Here is a 19,100-nt window from a genome sequence, read left to right on the forward strand (position 1 = left end):
TTGCCTTACCATGCCGTTGTTGTGTATTGCATTTTGTCTAGGTCCAACAGCATATTGCAGAACAGGTCAGAATGAAACGTCATCCCTGGGCTGGGTTTCCCAAATCATTTTCCTATTGTAAAAACAAATGGGCAGAGATGACATTCGTGCTATGATACTGTCGGAAGAGGCTTATGGTCATGGAACTGATAATAATTATGATATATTGTTAAATTAAGAGATTTGGACAAAATATTACTTATAAAAAATATTGTAAATCTATAAACAATGTTGTATTGTGTGTAAGTATTTGTTATCGCCACCTTCAAAATACGTTGAGACTTTCATTTTGGAAGTCAAATTCCAATTAAATCTCCCGAGATTGCTCACTGAGTTTATCGCTGATTAGAGAGCCGCCACGCATCCCTCGATATGATCAGCTGTTCCTCTGATGAGTCATTTCCTCAGCCTATAGCCTGGCCTGTAGTAACCAGCACTATATAGAGCAGCGCCTCTCCGCTGCTCCCTGAAATGTCCATTGTGTATGAGTGTGCGATGGCCTCTGCCCGACTGCAGTTGTGCATGTGTTATCCCGTTATCCAGGGGAGTGGTGGTCCAAGAACGAGCTGCAGCCTCTCTGCATTGTGTCCTGCATGCGGAGACCACAACGCTTCTCTCGCGAGGCCCAAAGGCCCACATCCTTTTATTTTCTCTTCATTATTTCCCTTCACGTAAAGAGTAGTAGGAGTTTATGACACCAGAGTTAAAGCAAAGAAATACTGCTGCACAAAGAGGATTTTACTTCACATCTCAGTTTGATTTTGGAGTACCTTCTGTTAAAAAATATTACTGTATGTCTCTATAGTAATATTAGCAATTTAATTCCTTTTATAAACACAGCACACAAACAGCAACAGTCATTTTATCATTGTCTGCATGAGCTTTGTAAATATTTACAAAGTATAAATACATGTTTCTGTCATTCACAAAATCTAGATATGATAAGTGGAATTACAAATGAACCCATTCTTTTGTTCCTTGAATCCCCCACCTCACCCCCACTGAGCATGGTTGTGTTTGCACCAATTAGTGCATTTAATGAATGCGTCACACCCTTTCCTCTTATATCTTAGTGATAATAAAACATTTAATGAGGACATAACTTTTAAACTTGTTTTCTCCTGTACTCCCAGGCCCTCCTCAGCCTCCCCAGGATGTACAGGTGCTCTGTGGGCAGGCTCCAGGGGTCCTACAGGTCCGCTGGAAGCCCCCCATGCTCTCTCCTACAGGCACATCTAACGGGGCAAATGTCGTTGGCTACGCAGTCTGCACTAAGGGACAGAGGGTGAGTTAGCAGGTATCACCCACCAAGACTAGATCTCCTGTTTAAAGGCATTGGTGACTGATGGAGAGGAGGTCATCTAGGTTTGAGGCAGCAGTAATAATAACCGGGAAGATAAGTGACTGCACAGCAGCCTGAATAGTACCAAGGGACCAGTTTGTGGAGAATTCCCAAGCATATGGGATCCATATTTCAAAAGCCTGCAAGCCATACGCAGCTGCAGTAAAACACTGATTGAGTTGTTTTAATCATATTTAATCCAGTTGAAACATGAGAACATGCACCGCAGATGGGGCGGTAATAGAATCGGATGTCGAGTTTAGCATTATGTCATCAGTGGCCCGACCGCATACACAACAGTGCCATCTACTTGTGATTCATGTTCAGAGCAGGCCTCTCACTCCCTCTGGTGATTGCCGGAGTAAATCAACCCACTATGTTGAAACGTGGACAGCAGGGTGTTTCCGGCCTTATATCTTATTCACTTATTGCTATTCAAATTGATACATTTTAAAGGAGAATATTAACCGTTTTTTATATCTTTTTATAAGCTTCTGTTTTATGATCTTCTCTTTCGGAATCCAGATTGCTGAAGTGTTGTTCCCAATGGCCGACTACGTCACTGTGGAGCTCACGCGGATTCAGTGCCTGGAGGCTCGGGAAGTCATCGTGAGGACGCTGTCAGTTCAGGGAGAGTCCCAGGACTCCCTTGTCGCCGTCATTCCAAACAACCTCCTCGTGCCTCTACCTGCGATCCCCCTGCCACCCCCCATGCACCCCCACGCGGGCCCCCCTCCACACCCCCACGGCCAGCCCCACCTCCAATCCCCTCACCTCCCTCACGCCACACCCCAACTTCCTGCCCCACATCAGGCTCACGGACAACCACCCCAGCCCCATCCTCCTCACCCGCAACCCCACCTCAGACTCCCCCACCCGGGTGGACCCCCGCAACCCCAGCACCGACCCCCGCATCCTCAGCCCCAGCCACAGCCCCTACACCACCAGCCCCGCCATCCGCACCAAGGTCCCAGGCCCCTGCACCAGCTGCCTCTGCTACCCCACCCCCATCACCACCCTTTACCTCAGAGACCAGTATGTGCCCGAGACCTGGATGCCAAAGAGCACGCAGCCCACCGCGGGGGAGCTTTTCCACCCGGCCAGCCCGGCTGGGACCCGACACGCTCTCCCAATTCCCAGCCCTCCGTGCCCATCCACGGCCACACCCTCGAGGCCCCTCCCACTGCCAATCCACGTTCCCCCTCCCCCCAGAGGATTCTCCCCCAGCCCCGAGGCACGCTCATCCCGGACACCGTGGCCAAAGCCATCGCCCGAGAAGCGGCGCAGAGGGTGGCAGCGGAAAGTGGCAAGGTCTGATGGGAACGCTAAATCCATTCGCGTCAATGGAACCGCACGGTTCCCGAAATGAAACAGAAACTCGCAGCATGCGAGTAAACTGTGTAAATGTAACAAAACTCGTAAATAAGCTGGAAATGAAGAGAATATAGAAATCTAATAATATATTATATCTGTATATTTAGTCAAAATGAAGTACCACCGCTAAGCCTGTGCGTCCGTTACTCGCTCACTCACTTCTCATGCATGTTTTTTTCAGGCGGACAGGAGGCCGGCCAGATTTGGAGAGCAAGGTCGTTCATTTCACCAGCATCATTCCGATGAGGAAGAGGAGGACGAAGAAGGGTTTGCGCACGGACGTCGGAGAGGACCCTCGGTGGACGAGTTCCTCAGAGGCTCTGAGCTGGGGAGGCCGGTAAGAACAGCGATGAATCCTTACTTTGTCCTAATGTGTTTTTCAATGGACAACCTCTGTGCGTCTGTTTCGGATGTGTGCGTGCGTGTGTGTGTGTGTGTGTGTGCGTGCATGCATGTCTGGGTGGTCGCATGCATACACTCCAGTCTGTGTGTGTTCACATGTGTGTGTGTGTGTGTGTGTTTGCCCATCCACGTGTGTTTGGTGTGCGCATGTACGTATGAATGTATGTGGACTTAAACAATTGCGTGTGTGTGTTTGTTTGTGTGTGTGTGCGACTGCCAAAAGCCTCACTATAGTCACAATGAAGATTATCACAGCGAAAGCAGCCGGGGCTCTGACCTGTCTGACATCATGGAAGAGGATGAGGAGGAGCTGTACTCTGAGATGCAGCTGGAAGAGGGACGTCGACGCAACTCGCACAACACACCCAAGGTGCAGTTCTTTGCACTTATTCTAAACCCAAAAGTCATAACCACCCAAATTTATTATTATTTAGTGAACTGCACGGGCACAGATACTTCAACTGAGACTGCTGCCTTGACATGCATTTAATAAGTGTTGTTAGCGTGTGTGCTGAGATCAGTTCAAATATGTTTTTTTGAACAGAGAGAAAGAAATGAGTTTTCAGCACAATGGAGAGAAACTGCAGGTTTAAATACTTTCGGGCAGCGTTTTCCACACGACAGTGAGGACAAAGCCTTCTGAAGCAACATATTAGAACGTTTAACTATCAAGTCTGGCCCAATTATACTCCTCTCATCAAAACTAGAATCCTCTCAGAATCAGAATCAGAAGCCATTTATTGCCATTTGACTTGAACTGGTGCAATATAATAATACAATATAATACAATTAAAATATACCAGCAAGAATTAAAAACAGATAAGTACAATTCGCTCTGAGATTGCACAAGGTAGAAGGTGGTTGTTAGCTGGACCGGAGGTGACGTGGAGCTGCGTCTGCGAGGCTGCAGCGCGAGAGCAACAGAGAGAAAGAAGCTGCGTTTGAATGTTTCAGCTTCATGGAGAGAGACTAAAATAAACTGGGTGTGAATGCGACTCGCACCTTGGAGAGAGACACAAGGAGAGACTGGGTGTGAACAGTTTAGTGTTGTACACAGTAACATACGGTAGAAAATTGCTAATTGATGTCTTTGATAGAATTATTTTCCTTTGATATTTTTTTGCAGTTTTTTTAATCAGTATTTGCTTGATATTGGAATGTTGGGCTTGTGTGTGTGTGTGTGTGTGTGTGTGTGTGTGTGTGTGAGTGTGTGTCTACGCGTCTGTGTTTCAGTGTGCCTGCCTGTGAGTGCTGCATGACTTTGTTTACATACAATTTGTACGCGTATGTCGACATGGCGCTTTTTTCTCTTTCTACGCGCCGTCCTTGTGAGTCTCGTGTCCGCGAGCAGCTCGCGAATGTTTCACGTTATGCGAATGTTTTTTCTGTACTTCTTCTGTGCGTTTCAGAACAGCGCCGCTGCTGGAGGCCGCCACGACCGGGAGCCGGGCAGAAGAAACCATCCCGGCGGCCCCCAGCCTCAGAGAAGACCTCTGATGGTCCCCTCCATTGGTCAGTGTGGCCGGGTGGATAGAGAGAGAGAGAGAGAGAGAGAGCGGAGCGAGGGACCGTAGAACAGACATGTTTGTTGCTCTGTTAAAAACCATCACGAGCTTTTCTGTGTCTCCGGATCACCGCTGTGTCTACGAACCATGCTCATGCTCTTCACTACCTGAACATCTTGCATAGGTTTTTACGATGCCACAAACTGACACTTTTCCTTAAATTGCACATTTGCACTACACGCTGATCCACTCTGATAAACTCTGCCAATCATGATAGTTTTTGCTGTAGCCGTTCTCCTGTGTATTTGTTTCTACCTTGTGCCAAGCAGTGAGACGCCTTAGGTGGCAACACAAATCTTCAGTTAACCTTTAAGAAAGGGAATGTTGAGCCTTGCATTGTAACCCCATCACCCTCTAATTGGTGTTTCCTGTAGAGGTAACCTTTGAGAATAGCAGTGAGGCAAACCCCGTCACCGAGGATGTTTACTATGGCAGAGTAGCTCGGCACAGGACGTGGTCTTCCCGCAGGCACATGGGCGGCACCAGGTCACCCCATGGTATGTGCCTGCAGTCCCTGTTTCTACCACCACAGCATGGCGACAAAAAAAAAAAAAAAAAAAACTGCCACCAGCAACTGGCAAAACTGCACAAAATAGCTGTGGACACCTGCAAGTGCCTGTTTTCTCCGTCTCAAATAATACTAGATATTATTATGCTTACAGTTGAACAGCATGACTGCACTGCACTGAAATGGTGGACCCACTGGCAAGCCAGTACCTGGGCTCCAGGATGAACCTTCCCACAGATGATAAATGATTGATTGACTGCTCAGAGAATGCCTCACTCACTGCACCGAACTCCAGATGCCTGCTAAACCCCTTTCCCCCTCGTGGTTACAACCACACCCACAGCATCCTTTTAATGAGGGCATTCATGCATGACACGTAGGAGAAATATTAGCGGCAGACAGAGAATAAGGAGTAGACGTCGACTGCTTTCTTTGTTTTTCTTTTGTCTTTTGAGTTTTTTGAGTTTGAAATGGTGACGTCGCATAAATACAATTACAGCAAGGAGCAGTGGACTTCCCATCATGCTCGCATTTCAAAACAAAAGCTTTTGCAAGTGAGAATACTTGGATAGCAAACTTCCACAACAACCCATTTCTGATTGAGACCTTTGCTGCTACGATTGAGTGGGAAGTTTTTGATTTTGATTTTTGGAAGTGAAAATAGACACATGGAGCTCAATCTTTGTCTTTTGGCTCATTGTCTTTTCTGTTTCTTGTAGCATGCATGTCTGAGTCTTGTCTGAGTCTTGTGTGTTTCTGGTGTGGTGCCACGTCCATGAATCACCTTCTCTGTGTATTGCAACCATGGTCTGTATTGCTCCTCGTCTGTCTTTCAATGAGTAATTCAAATGTAAAAGTAGACAAAACCATGAAATGACATGTAATGTGAGCTCGTGTGTACGTATGTGTGTGTGTATTTGTTGGTGCATGTGTGTGTTATTCGGCAAATTATTTAATTAGTTGACTGACAACTGATTTCTTTCCTGCATGCTGACAGGCACAATTATGGCTGGACAGAAATATCAAATCTGTCATGCAGCACAGCAAATCAATGAGATGTGTTAAGCTCCCCGAAAATATCCTCTCATTGATTTCTTTGAAGCATGTCTGAGACACATCAATGTGTAAACATACTGTATGGACAAGCACTATATACTGTATGAAACAGTACATTTCATCAACCAATTGCTTTAACGTTTTGCTGCTGAGCCCGAAAATCTGTGACCAAACATCACAACCAAAGGCTCACATTTTTTACAGAAGACAAAGACAAAAACCCGTTTGCAAATATTCAATATTTCCCCAAAGAAACAAGTCCTCCTTCAGATGTCCTGTTTGTGTGTTGGACCACATTATTAGGTTGTTCTTTCCATCGATGCAGGGCAATTGGAATTAGTTTTTTCTTCTTCAATGTGTTTAAGATGGCTACAGGGACCGGGACCGCCGCTCTCCCACCTACTACGACGAGTCCGAGCCCGAGGAGTCCTTCAGGATCTTTGTGGCCCTTTTTGACTACGACCCTCTGTCCATGTCCCCCAACCCGGATGCAGCTGACGAGGAGCTGCCCTTCAAAGAGGGGCAGATCATTAGGGTGGGGGTTTATGCTTTTACTCGTTTTTTATACAAGGTGCTAGTTGTTTGCTTTATGGACTAGTTGTCAGTGAAATTACTTATCTGCAATTAATCTCTGTTAATCATTCAAGCTTCAATGATCATTCAAAACAATGATGCACCATACTGATGAAAGATATGATATTTTTAATCTATTTTTTTTAATAAAAAATGAAGAATAAAAACTAGAATAAAAATAAAATGAATTACCTTTTTATACAGTTGGAAGCAATCGTACCTTTGCCCTTGATGTATAGTCCTTCTACAATAGAGCAGATCTGAAGCACGTTACTAGGTCATTTTTTGGAGATCTACATATCACTTGTTCACTCTCTTCTCTGACAGATATACGGCGACAAAGACACAGATGGGTTTTACAGAGGAGAAGTGAGGGGCAGGATGGGGCTGATCCCCTGTAACATGGTGTCCGAGATCAGAGCGGAGGACGAGGAGACCATGGACCAGCTCATCAAACAGGGCTTCCTGCCACTCAGCACCCCTGTGGACAGATTAGGTACTTCGCAGGCTGAACGTGTACAGATGATTGCTGTCTTTGTTGTTTGCCAAGTTTATTTTAGAAGGAAAACGCAGGATGAAATACTGTTGGTATGAAATCTCTGAATTATTTCTTCCAGAGCAGAGCAGAAGAGGCCTGCGTCGAGATCAGGCCTCGAGGAGGATGGTGGCTCTGTACGACTACGACCCCCGAGAGAGCTCCCCTAACGTTGACGTCGAGGTATCGAGGCTTGTTGCAGGACACACATATGTTCACAGATCCAAGTGCTGAAGCAGACCCTGACCCCACGACAACAAAAATAACAGGTTAAGACATAGTCGACTTCACCTGGAGCACCTTCCTTGTTTAACTTTTTGCGTGTCTCTGTCTTCTGATAGGCCGAGTTGACCTTCTGTGCTGGTGACATCATGGCTGTGTTCGGAGATATTGATGAGGATGGATTCTATTATGTGGGTACCGCTTGGCCAACACTTTTTAGACACATGGTCATTTTTAGAGGCGCTGCAATGCAAATTATACTTTTTTTTCATCTAAAGGCAGAGGCAAGCCAACTTTTCCCCCTATTTCCAATGCTGGCTTTGTCTTTCCAGTGCAGACATTATTATCATTGTCTTCATAGCGCAAGTAAAATGTGGTACGTTTAACATAAATGTTTTCCTTGGTATAAACAACATTGCGTAAACTGTAGATTCCCGCTTCTTGCACAGTGATTGATTAGAGGCACAGTGGTTGGTGTCAATCAATCTAAATGTAAATTGATCATTTTGAAACCTGAATTAAATTAAAAATAGGACCAGGGTGTTGAAAGTGTAAATTAGGTTCACATGCTGATTTTGGTGAAAAAACGGAGAAAAAAAAGAGATAGAAGGTGTCGGGGACCACCTGAAAATCACAGCGTATAAAGCAGTCGGTACATTCTTTGTTTACAGTATAAAATTCATCAGTCGCCCTTGACAGAACCGCCTCCGCTCTTCTCTTCCTGTGGACAGGGCGAGATCAACGGCCACCGCGGCCTGGTTCCCTCTAACTTCCTGGAAGAAGTGCCTGATGACGTGGAGGTGTATCTGACCGATACTCCGTCCCACTACCCCCAGGAAGAGCCTGCCAACCGCGCCCCGGCCAATTCGGCCTCCGCCGTCTCGGAGGGCAAACGGGTACACCATCACCGCCGCTCTCAGCGCTAGGCCCTGTGTTCATCCATCCTCCGTCCTCCTCTCTCTTGATTTTTCGTCTTCTCGCTTCCTCCACTTGCCGTCTGTGTGCTGTTCATTGTGTGTGTTTGTCCATGTGGTGACAGTGGTGACTCTATACAAACTAACAACCCCCCCCCTCCTCCGACCCCACAATCCCACGCCCTTTGGAAAAGGGGGACAGAAAAACCTGCCCAGTGTTATCGCCTTTCTGTGTCTCAAAGAAAGGAAGAAGCAAAGCCTATGGACAGAGGGGGGGGGGGGGGGGGGGGTAGACTGTGGGAGCTCTGCGGGTGATTTATGCATGTAGCACTGGTTAAGGAGGACTTGAAAAAGGCTCAACTCATTCCTTTACGCAACATCATTTGGTGTCTCTTTGCACTGATGCACAAAATCAAAATGCGGTTATTGTGTACAATAATAAGTGCTTTATTAAACACATAACAACGGCTACCCAAGGACACTGGAATCAGTCATTTGAGGGGAACCTTTAAGATGAGAAAGAGTGAGCGAAGCATGCCTTTTTCATACTTGATACATTTTATATTAACTTTTATTGATTCGACTGCTGTATTTCCTTAAAGAGGCTTTGTTTCTTTATGTATATTGCACACACATCAAATCTATTTTTCAGCCCTGTTAACAGTGGAGATGCCGTGTTTGCTCTGAGCTCGAGAGACAAAACCAGTCGCAGCACTGATACATCCATACTGTATTGTTACATTGGAACAATAAAAGAAAAGAAATTGGATATTAAAAACTTTCTTTTTCTGGTGCTCTGTGTTCGGTGTGTTGTTGTTGATGGTGTTGTTGTTTTTCAGTTTTCATGGTGGTGTGGGTTTTTTCTTTTTTTTTTTTAAGCAACGGAGACTTTGCCGCCACATGTGATTTCTTTTTTGTTTTTCCTCACCCGCTTGGCAAAACAAAAACATACAAACAGAAGAAGATTGTTCATTTCACACCATAAATGGCTTTGTCCGCTTTGTACCGTAATTCGGCAACTCGAGATACCAAACTCGCGGCTCCAATGCACGCAGCTCGCGGTCACAGCAGACGGCTCTTTAGTTTTTCCACGCTGATGTATCAGATCACAAAAATGCAGTTTTTGTTACCGAAACGTTTTGGTCAAATTACAAATTCATACATGTTTAGATGTTTAAAAATGGTAAAACGTTCATAATATTGGCCTCACATCACAGAACAGAATGTTTTTTGTCCTATATTATATATATTATGACACATCTCTGACAATTTGAGACATTTAGACTAAAAAGCTGTCAAACCAAAGTACAAATTCTCATCGATCTAAATGAAGATGCATCACTGCGTCTCCAGCTGCTGCATTAGTTGAAGCCTGGTATCTACAGTTGCGTCCCTGGGTGTTGTATTGTGTATATATGACTGTACTGTATGTTCCCCACTGATGGTTTATAGATGGTTCGCCTTCTGCATATGTACAATATGTGTGTGTGTGAGCATGTGGATTAATTTCACAAATGTAGGTTTGAATCTCTGATAGATTCATCTGTTTATTACGATGGTTCCTCAAATTATTTTGTCTACGGATAGTAAAGTTAGAGAATGCAATTAGTTTTTCACAGTTTTAGTAACAGTTTTAGCGTCTATAATCTGCATCAAACTGGACACCCATGTGTTCCATTTAACAATTCTGAGAGAGAAGCCAATAAGTTATTTCTGGTCCGATGATTTGACCTTTCATCAAAGGAAATTTAAAAGAAAGACATTTGAGTTTTTCTGCCAAACAACAATAATGGACAATAATAGTCTGCAGCGAAAAAGTGTTTTTTCTTTTTTTTTCTTTTGTAATGCCCCGCCCCATGCCTCCACTCCTCCCCCAATCGCTTTCTCCCTCAGGTGACCACGGAGCCCACGGAAACCACCAACGCGCTCGACAACGAGGCCCCACCTGTCCGAGCGCCGTCCCCGATTGTTCGGCCCCTCCTCCCAGGCACCATGAGACCCCTCAGCCCCACGAGGTGCCCCCACATCCCCATAGAGCCCCGAGATCCCCGGGACCAAGATCTGGCAAACAAGAAGAAGAAAGGGCTACTTTCCAAAGGCAAGAAGCTCCTGAAGAGACTCTCACCTGTGAAGTAAAAGAAGAAAAAAAAAGCATACATGTGCAATACGTGCACAGGCTGTGTATATTGCATCCACACAATCAACTCCGATCCAACAACACATGACGGAGAGGATGTGAGCCTATTTTAATATAATCAGTAACACAGTTATTCATGTACGGTGAGGGATACAAATCAACTAAATGATGTATAGTGCAGTGCCAAAATCAAGAGACAGAGGTCACCCGCGGACACAAAAACATATTACTGTGATGTATTTTAAATCAACAGATCGTTTATGAAGAAAAAAAAAACAACAACTAGGATTTTCATGACACGTACTTTTTCTTTTTTTTCTATCACTAGTCAAAGAAACTCTACATTTGTTTTAAGCAGGGTAGCTATGAAAACAAAGCCTCTGGGTACATCCACGGTCGGAACAGGCTTTTTTTTTTCCTCAGCAGCAAAACAGGAGAAAAACAACATCAATGTTGCACAGTATTGATGTGACAACAAGGAAACGAGAGTCCACAGTCCTCTAGGAACATCTCAAATAGACTACACTGTTATCAAGGCGTTCCGTGAGGGAACGCTGGCTGCTAACTCAAAGCCTTTATTCAGTGCAATATCACCGAGAGGCGGTAGCATACGTGGGAAGAAAAGAAACATTTCCACTCGTACCTGTGATTTCATCGTAGTGGGTGCTCTTCTGTGATGAAAGGAGTGGTGGAGGGAGACTAGCAGATTGGCGACGGGGCATTAACTTCAGAGGCGGGCTTAGTTGTCTCAGTGGCCTTTATGAGAACAATGTGAGCCTGACGTTCCTCAGCTGATTTTCGCCAGGCTTTTTGTTTCATGACGGGTCGCTCGTGCTTCGTCATATTCCAAAATGAAACAAGGGCAGAAATGTTTGCCGTCCTTGCTGTCAAAACTGTCATGAAACGCCTAGTTCAAGACTACATTTTGTGTCCGTCTTCCTATTGCACAAAGGTGGGTGTTTTGATTGGTAAAATACCAGAGTTTTGTGTGCCGGTGTGTGTGTGTGTGTGTGTGTGTGTGTGAGTGTTTGAGGCCGTATGTGATGGATTCCTGTCTTGCACCGTTCATGTTTGTCTTTCACTTGTGTGTTTTTGTTTTCCTGAAGCAGAGGCCACGTGGTTCTTGGTTGTGTGATTAAGTGATGTGCTGCTGCCTCCGTGGCCCGTGGCAGCGCTCACTTCTGTTGTCTCATGTTGATGTAGAGGGCCACGCTGAAGCCTCGGAGAAATCCCAAATCAAAATGTCAAGGTGTGCATTGTTCACTGGTTCTGTTTTCATTGACCCGAGGGTCTGTGGAGAGAAATCACCAACGTATTTAATGTGTCCTTTTATGCTCTACATGACTTGTACTAATAGTACATAAGGACTATACCATAACAAGTTATCGTGTTACACACCCTATATATAATCATTGAAATTGGAATCTGAAACAGAATTTTTTAAACTTTATTCCTATGATCTTGAATAATTTAACGTTGTATTAATCAAGCACGTGCACCCAAAGCCAGAGTCTGCAGACACTTGTCAGTAATGTTGATATTCTTGTTGCTCCATTTGGTCTGTTGACTAACTGAATGTTTTTATACGTTGCAATCAATTCTTCATAGTCAAAGAAACCTATTTGCATAATACCGGTAAAAGATTTGCAACAGGAAATGCAATCAAATAAGTAACTATACTTAATAGTTTCTTGTCAACGTAAACAATCTCCAAAATGTGTCTTAGATGATACTGCAAGGAGTGTAAAAATACTGAGTGAAGTGTTTTATGTGATCATTGAACTTTAAATCGAAACTTTTTTCCTCAAATGGGAAAAAATGCAAAGCAAATCAAATTCTATAAATGCAACCAAAGAAATTCCAATTGCAATGCCAAGCTTTCCGCTCTCTGATCACATAAAATCACAGCAGATATGTGAAATGCATTTAACACACCTCAACCTTCCTGTCCTACCTCACTCTTTGACTCTCGAGGAGACAGTCACTATGTGTGTTATTTATATCAGATTATAGAAATAATTAGATGGAATTTCATATTTGAAACCAAATAAAAGAACTTTGTTTAGTTAAAGAAAAACCCACATTTAGTGTGATGTGAAGGTGACTAATAGTGCACAAGAAATCAATTATTAACCAGAGGAATAATACATCTCATAGCTTTAATCATTTCAAAATCTTCTACTCGTTGTTTTCTTTTAAATATTCATTCTGTCCTGTTTATCGCTCGTTGTCGCTTGTTTCAACTTGCACTTAAGGGTTCTCTCCCCTAATGATTTGTTAATATTATTGATTAAATGCAATGACAAGAGAGTGTTTGCCAAAATGGAATGTAAGAAAAGTTTCTGCTGGTGATAAGTTTACATGACTTTTGTTCCAAAGCTGTTTATGCATAGTTTCACTTTCACAAAGTCACACAGTCGAATAACTAACACGGCGTCCCAGCACCAAAACATCCACCTGTGAATGGGAGGAGTGTCTCTAAACGCTGTGCTTCTTTTGTACTTTAATCCATTTGTAGATAATTTATAAATGTTTCTACTTTGTTTTCACGACAGCTTTTTCTTTTGTTGGTGCACTGAGATTCCTTCCACCTGTAACCGACTGCGAGCATTCTCCATTGTGTCCTTTGAAATCAGATGTATCGGTCCACCGTATGTGCTTGCTTTGTGAATCAAGGTTTAAAAATGAAAAAAGAAAAAGCAAAGTCATTGGACAGTATTCATGGTGATCATTATGTATGGGTGTGCATGTCAAAAATACAACTTTTATAACCAAATTAAATTTGATATTTTTTAGGAAATAATTGTTTGCATTGATTTGTGTGTAAGTACATGTTTTTGTCACTCGGGGGTTGCGGGTCAGATGTTGCAGGAGATGTTCAGAACTTTTGACATAAATGCTTTGATTCTGGTAGCCGCTGTCGGCTTAACGGCCCGCCCTTCATATGACGTAAGCTGTAATTTGCAGTGTGTCGTTCTGGCGCTTTCGTGTCCGCAATTCCCACCTGGATACCAATGAACGTTGTTTATATGAATTTAATTTAACACGATAGTGTTTAAAGCAATATAATGCATACATGAAAAAATGAATTAAATTGAGCTAAATTTACAAAGCTGTCCAATCATACTTAACATGGATTTTATGGATTTGAGCGTCTTTAATCATCCCAGTGTCAGATACGTGACATTATAACAGAAAAACCCTTAGATGACTGCAGGCCAGACATGCAAAGTCTGACATTAGCACAGTGAATCAACTGCGTTTGTGTGTCCAGGATCAATAACAAACAAGGTTTTCGTGGCTAATTTGTATGGCTGCAAAAAACAGAGCTTCTCACAGCCGTCGTCTCAGTGGAGGTAAAATGCTTGTCAATAGCAACTGTGTTCTAACGAATGCAGTCAAATGTGTTCCAGGGGTTAGAATATTGGTCGTAATGAAACATCCACTGTTGGTCTTATTTATCCACAAACCCTCCGGTTGTGATCGATTGGAGAGAAAATCCCTGTGTCAGCTTCAGAAAAGGCTCTGTGTGACGGCCGGCCCTCATTAACGAATGACAACAACGGGATGACAGTTATCTTTTGTGATCAGTTTGGTCAAGACGTGACAAATTATAAGGATTTGATGAACTGATTTACGCAACGTTTATTATTTAGCTACATTTTTCATCTGGTTTCAATATTCTGTCTGCCATCAGTGCCGAGATTCTGGGCCGTCATTCAGCCCGGAATCTCACAGCAAGTCATATCCTGCCTGTCATCACATCGGGGACAAAAGGCTGAAGGGAGGGAGACGATGCCGAGTCCACACGAGCCTGCTTTGAGGTTCATAAACAACAGGACTGACTGTCAGTACGCGTTAGGTTCCTAATTAACGTGACATCGGGGGGAGGAGACTTGGCTTCCACGCAACGACAACAAGTGATAAGTGAGATCTGAAGTCCAACAGATGTTGACTGTCAGACGTGACTTCAAGCTGAAAGGGGCCTGTGATGAACTTTGAATTAAATAGGAACAAATATTCCCAAAGCGCAACAAGGATGTGATCAGTATGTGTGTCATTTCACAAGTGAGAAATAGCACATCCAACAAATTCATTCATTCATCTCATTTCATCTACGCCCGTGTTTTATATCTCTGTTTTTACAACTAAAAGGCCTCGCTGTGCCTGTGTGTACAAGTCCAAATGGCCCATGTGGGCTCGCTCGTTGGTGCTGTTACATCACGGCGCTCTGGAGGGCAGCAGTGCTCTTCAGTTCGGGCAGCTCGAAGGACTGCAGCTTCCCAACGAGGGACGCCAGAGCGACAGACGTAAAGGTTTCAATCCCGTCACGTATTTTATTTGCTGATGTCAACGCAGTTTCCACAAGAGCCGCATTTACATCAGAAAATGTCTGTGAGGATGAACTTGAGAAATAGTCCTTCTCCCCCCCCCCCCGCTTTCTTCTTTTTCTTCTTCATTCCACTGCATATTTGTTTTTACCATTGGCTTGATTTCAACGTGGATTCAATCAGGAGAGAAAACCTCAAAGGCTGAGCGAATACTGCAGCGTTTCAGGACTGAAACACCCACTGAGCCCTCCGGGGGGGCGAGAGGGAAAGGTGGAACGTATCAATCAATGAGTAACGTTATATGTTTTGTTGCTTCTTATATATTTCCCCGATACCCTCATCTCTCCCTGTCCTTCCTCTCCTCTCCCCCCGAGCCCCTCCCCCCCTGTAGACCCTCTCCTCCCCCCCCTCATCCGCTGGCTGTTGTCCTTATTTTCCCTCGATATCCAGCAGATCTTTATTGAGCTGTAAGTCTGCGGAGTTCCCGAGGGCCTGATGGATGTTTAAAATTCTTGCCAGTTGTAACCTCTCTATCACTCGCTTTCGTCCTGCCCGCCATGTCACCAGAGGGGTGAGGGGGTGAAGGTGGGGGGTTGGGGGGAGACATCCATCTTCGGCTGGACTGGTCTGAATACTTCACAAAACCTGAGAGTGCCAGTTAAACAGTCAATGTCCATTTTACCCTCCTTTCCCCCCAAAATCCCAGCAGGGATCTCCCAGGTAGAATATTTTAATTTGGCTTTGATATACCGAGACGTGAGTTTGAGACTTCTTTTGAAGTCTCTTAGAAGCAGTTTTTAAAACTTCCTGAAGCTCACACAGTAAATGTGTGTTGCAGAGGTTTAAGGGGGACCGTGAATGGTACTACAAGTTGCTCTGCATATAAAGTACCTGTGTGCTTTTATTCAAGGCCCTTTTGTTATATATCCTTCAATGGATACATGCAGGGCCAAATCAACCAGCTCAAGGGCCCTGAGGCATGTTTGTGTATCCTCCTACCAAAAGGTGCACAGCAACATTGTGGTTACGCACAGGTTCCTTTAGTTTGCCGAAACAACTTTTAAAAAACATTTTACGTTTGCATTTTAACTCCAGCATCAAAGATAATGCAGTCGGCTGCAGCCCTTGGAGCTCTTTCTTTGCATTCTGTTATGAGGCAAATCCACATTTCTCGAAACCCGCGACGGCGAAGGTGCACGTGGTCGTCTGCAGACAATTTTACGGAACACAAAAAACACAAAAAAACAGCGGCATCCTAGATTCCGCGCACGTCCCTCCATTCATTCCCACATCAACGTGTTTCCCAGCAGGCGGTTTGAGGCCGAGCCCCTTTTCTGTCCATCACGGCGCTCTGAGGGCAGCCGGTCCGTGGAAGGATGTACCACCTGGCCTGTAACTCATCTGGGGCCTCCTACCGGGCTGGAGAACCGGCGTTTACGCTGGCTGTCCTCTGAGAGGAGCATTCATTGGTCATCGGGGGACAAAGGGAAGACGAGGGCAGGACGAGGGGCCTTGTCTTGGCCGATTTATCCTCGGGCAAACGCTCGGCGGTCACAACTTGGCTGGAGAACCTAGTGGATGTTGAAAAGAGTAGGCCGCCTTCTCTTGGCAGACTGTGGTGCAAAGTGTTATAACCGGCCGCCTTATTTTCAGAAATTGGACTGCGGCACGTCCCCGGAGATCCGAGTACGGAATCCAGAAGCAGTTTGCAATGATTTACACCCAGATGGCTTTATAAATGCTAATGGATTCAATTGTGCCGGGTATTCTTGAATCAGCCTTTTCTGTTAATATTCTATTCATGTGCTCCCCTGGCAACCAGATAGATGAGTTGATCTAATCTTTGTTTGATTGATGACAGTTAAGACAATGGGATTATTAAGATGGAAAATGGCTGGTTTAATATCCATCAGTGAGCTGGATTAGTGTCAGTAAAGGTTAATAGATGTAGCAATCATATGACGACCCCAGTTTGCACCGAGGAGGTGAGTCATAGATCACCTGCAGGCCAACTTTCAGATTAAAGTTCAATAAGATGTCCTGTTTTGTTCACACACAGTTCAATATATGTTATACTACTAGTGTAGTTGTATTTTGTTTTGTTGCAGTGTTGCATTCGTGAAACGCATTAAGATAGAATTGGAAAATAGACATTCCTCGCGGTTTTCATTTTAGATCAAATGTTTCTGTAAATTTAAACTTCCAAGTTGAATCATCTGTCTGTTGAAATCAGGTCACATTGAAAATGTAACATCTGTCATATACATGATTTCATGTCGGAAAAAGTCCCTAAAGAGGTGTCAGAGATGACAGAACATATGATTCAGTTTTGGTGGTTAACGTGGTACCTCTAAACACACCGTTTCACTTATGCAACACATTTAAAACCAACCCGGCAGATCAAACACCGGGTGGTCTACAGCCGTGCTAGCAGCTCTGTTTGCCATATTAGCGTGCTAAAATCGGCTAATTAGAGCCAAGCACAAGTACAGCGGTGCATGATGGGGACGTAATTAGCTGTGAGGGTGTTTGGTCATAAACCAAAGTATTAGACAAATTAAAATTTTGACCTGATAATGGTGTTACAGGAAAGCAGAGTAATCACTAAAGTGATTGCAATTCACCCAGAGGGCGGCTTGAACATCTGCACAGAATTCCATGGCGGTCCATCCAATAGCTGTTGAGATGCTCCAGCCTGGGACAAAGCGGGGGATCAACCAACCGGCCGCGCCGACGTTGCCCTCAACGGGGTCACAGAGTCCTCGTGGCTGAAAAGAAGCCATAATCTATTTCCTGAATTCCCTACTAAGCCGCCCTGTCGTCACTGAAGTCGTTTCTTCCTCCGTCCGTTCATTTAATACAGTTACAATGAAGCGCCGCTTCCGGTTTTAGAAGAAAGTTGGGATTTAGCGTCAAATTTCCTCCAGAAACCTTTGGCAGCTGCTCGATGTGGAACAATGTGAGTCACGGGCCGCGCGTCGGGAGACTCTCTCCCCCGTCGCTAACGGCACTAGCGGCAGGTTGCACGACTGGAACAACAACTGAGATCTGGAGACGTTCCCGGACTCAATAGTCGGTGACCTCTGCCTCTGTCGGCTTTAATAATCTCATCCGGCCAAAACCACAGACAAACTGCTCAAATTAAAGCTCAGTGGCTTCCAAATGCAATGCCTGTGCCAACCCGGCTCCGTAAACACTAGCGCAAGCTGGACAGAGAAACCCAGTTCCTCTCCTGAGATAATACAGACTCCAGCAGTTCTTCAAAGTTGTATTGGCTCTCAGAGATCCCTAACAGTTCCCCTAAGGCCCATATTTATTTCAATCAGCCTCTGTAACCAGCGGAGAAAATGCCAATGATGCCTGCATGCGTATTGCTGTCGCTTGGCAATGTTACAACAACACAAACATCGAGGCAGTGGACGCAGTGCGTCCCGCTGGCTGGCATTAATTATCCTGCCAGCAACGCACATTTGTTTCAGTCAACAGGTATTCAGTGATGTTCAAGCTCGAAAACACTGGTTGTTCTTCAGCGTAAATCTGGTGTCAGCACTTGGTGTAATGTGGATGGATGCCATGGTGCCTAAACTGCACAAACTACGTAGACTGCGTAACCGAATATCACCGTCTCCCTGGTGGCAGGGGGAGATCCAACAAGACATCACTCCAGTTTAAGTTTTGGCTTTGAACTCGCACTGACGCTCAATGCACCTCGTCATAATGAGCGTAAGAGATTTCAGGTCAAGGCAGATGAAGTGATACACATAAAAATAGGAGCGGGGGGAAAGTAATCAGCCAAAGTTTTAAGATGTCAAATTTGGCCTAAGGGCCTAATGTGGCCGTAAAAAAAGAAATACTTCCAACTTTTCTTTCTTTGAGTTGTTCAGTTTTTCAGCTCTTACACAGGACTCAAGTGGAGCCAACGCGAGCATTTGTCCTTTGTTCGTCACCACAAGGTTTCAGCTGTGATTGATCAATCTGCTTCATATGATCCTGATGCTGGATGGACTGTGGAGTATGCAGCTGGCAGCCTGCAGACCCCTGCCCATCACCACCGCCCCCCCCCCCCTTTAGAACCGGCACATAATAGTCACAATCAATATAA

General features: G+C 44.6%; 1 protein-coding gene across 9 annotated transcripts in view; it reads left to right on the forward strand.

Moving 5' to 3' along the window:
* The window catches only part of LOC120831938 (RIMS-binding protein 2), a 35,711-nt gene extending 22,244 nt beyond the window's left edge, over positions 1-13,467 (forward strand). For 2 of the 9 annotated variants that reach the window (XM_040197874.2, XM_040197872.2), the window contains 13 exons: positions 42-65; positions 1,173-1,324; positions 1,907-2,692; positions 2,937-3,092; positions 3,381-3,527; positions 4,567-4,669; positions 5,097-5,219; positions 6,652-6,821; positions 7,187-7,355; positions 7,477-7,577; positions 7,736-7,807; positions 8,348-8,512; positions 10,424-13,467. In XM_040197874.2, the coding sequence (XP_040053808.2) occupies positions 42-65; positions 1,173-1,324; positions 1,907-2,692; positions 2,937-3,092; positions 3,381-3,527; positions 4,567-4,669; positions 5,097-5,219; positions 6,652-6,821; positions 7,187-7,355; positions 7,477-7,577; positions 7,736-7,807; positions 8,348-8,512; positions 10,424-10,666 (2,411 nt within the window). In that variant the 3' untranslated portion in view covers positions 10,667-13,467. The remainder of the gene's footprint in view (positions 1-41; positions 66-1,172; positions 1,325-1,906; positions 2,693-2,936; positions 3,093-3,380; positions 3,528-4,566; positions 4,670-5,096; positions 5,220-6,651; positions 6,822-7,186; positions 7,356-7,476; positions 7,578-7,735; positions 7,808-8,347; positions 8,513-10,423) is intronic. The other 7 variants (XM_078087933.1, XM_078087934.1, XM_078087935.1 and 4 more) reach the window with 6 other exon arrangements.
* The last annotated feature ends 5,633 nt before the right edge of the window (positions 13,468-19,100 follow it).

The sequence above is a fragment of the Gasterosteus aculeatus genome, chromosome 14, assembly GCF_964276395.1.
Source record: "Gasterosteus aculeatus chromosome 14, fGasAcu3.hap1.1, whole genome shotgun sequence".
NCBI lineage: Eukaryota > Metazoa > Chordata > Actinopteri > Perciformes > Gasterosteidae > Gasterosteus > Gasterosteus aculeatus.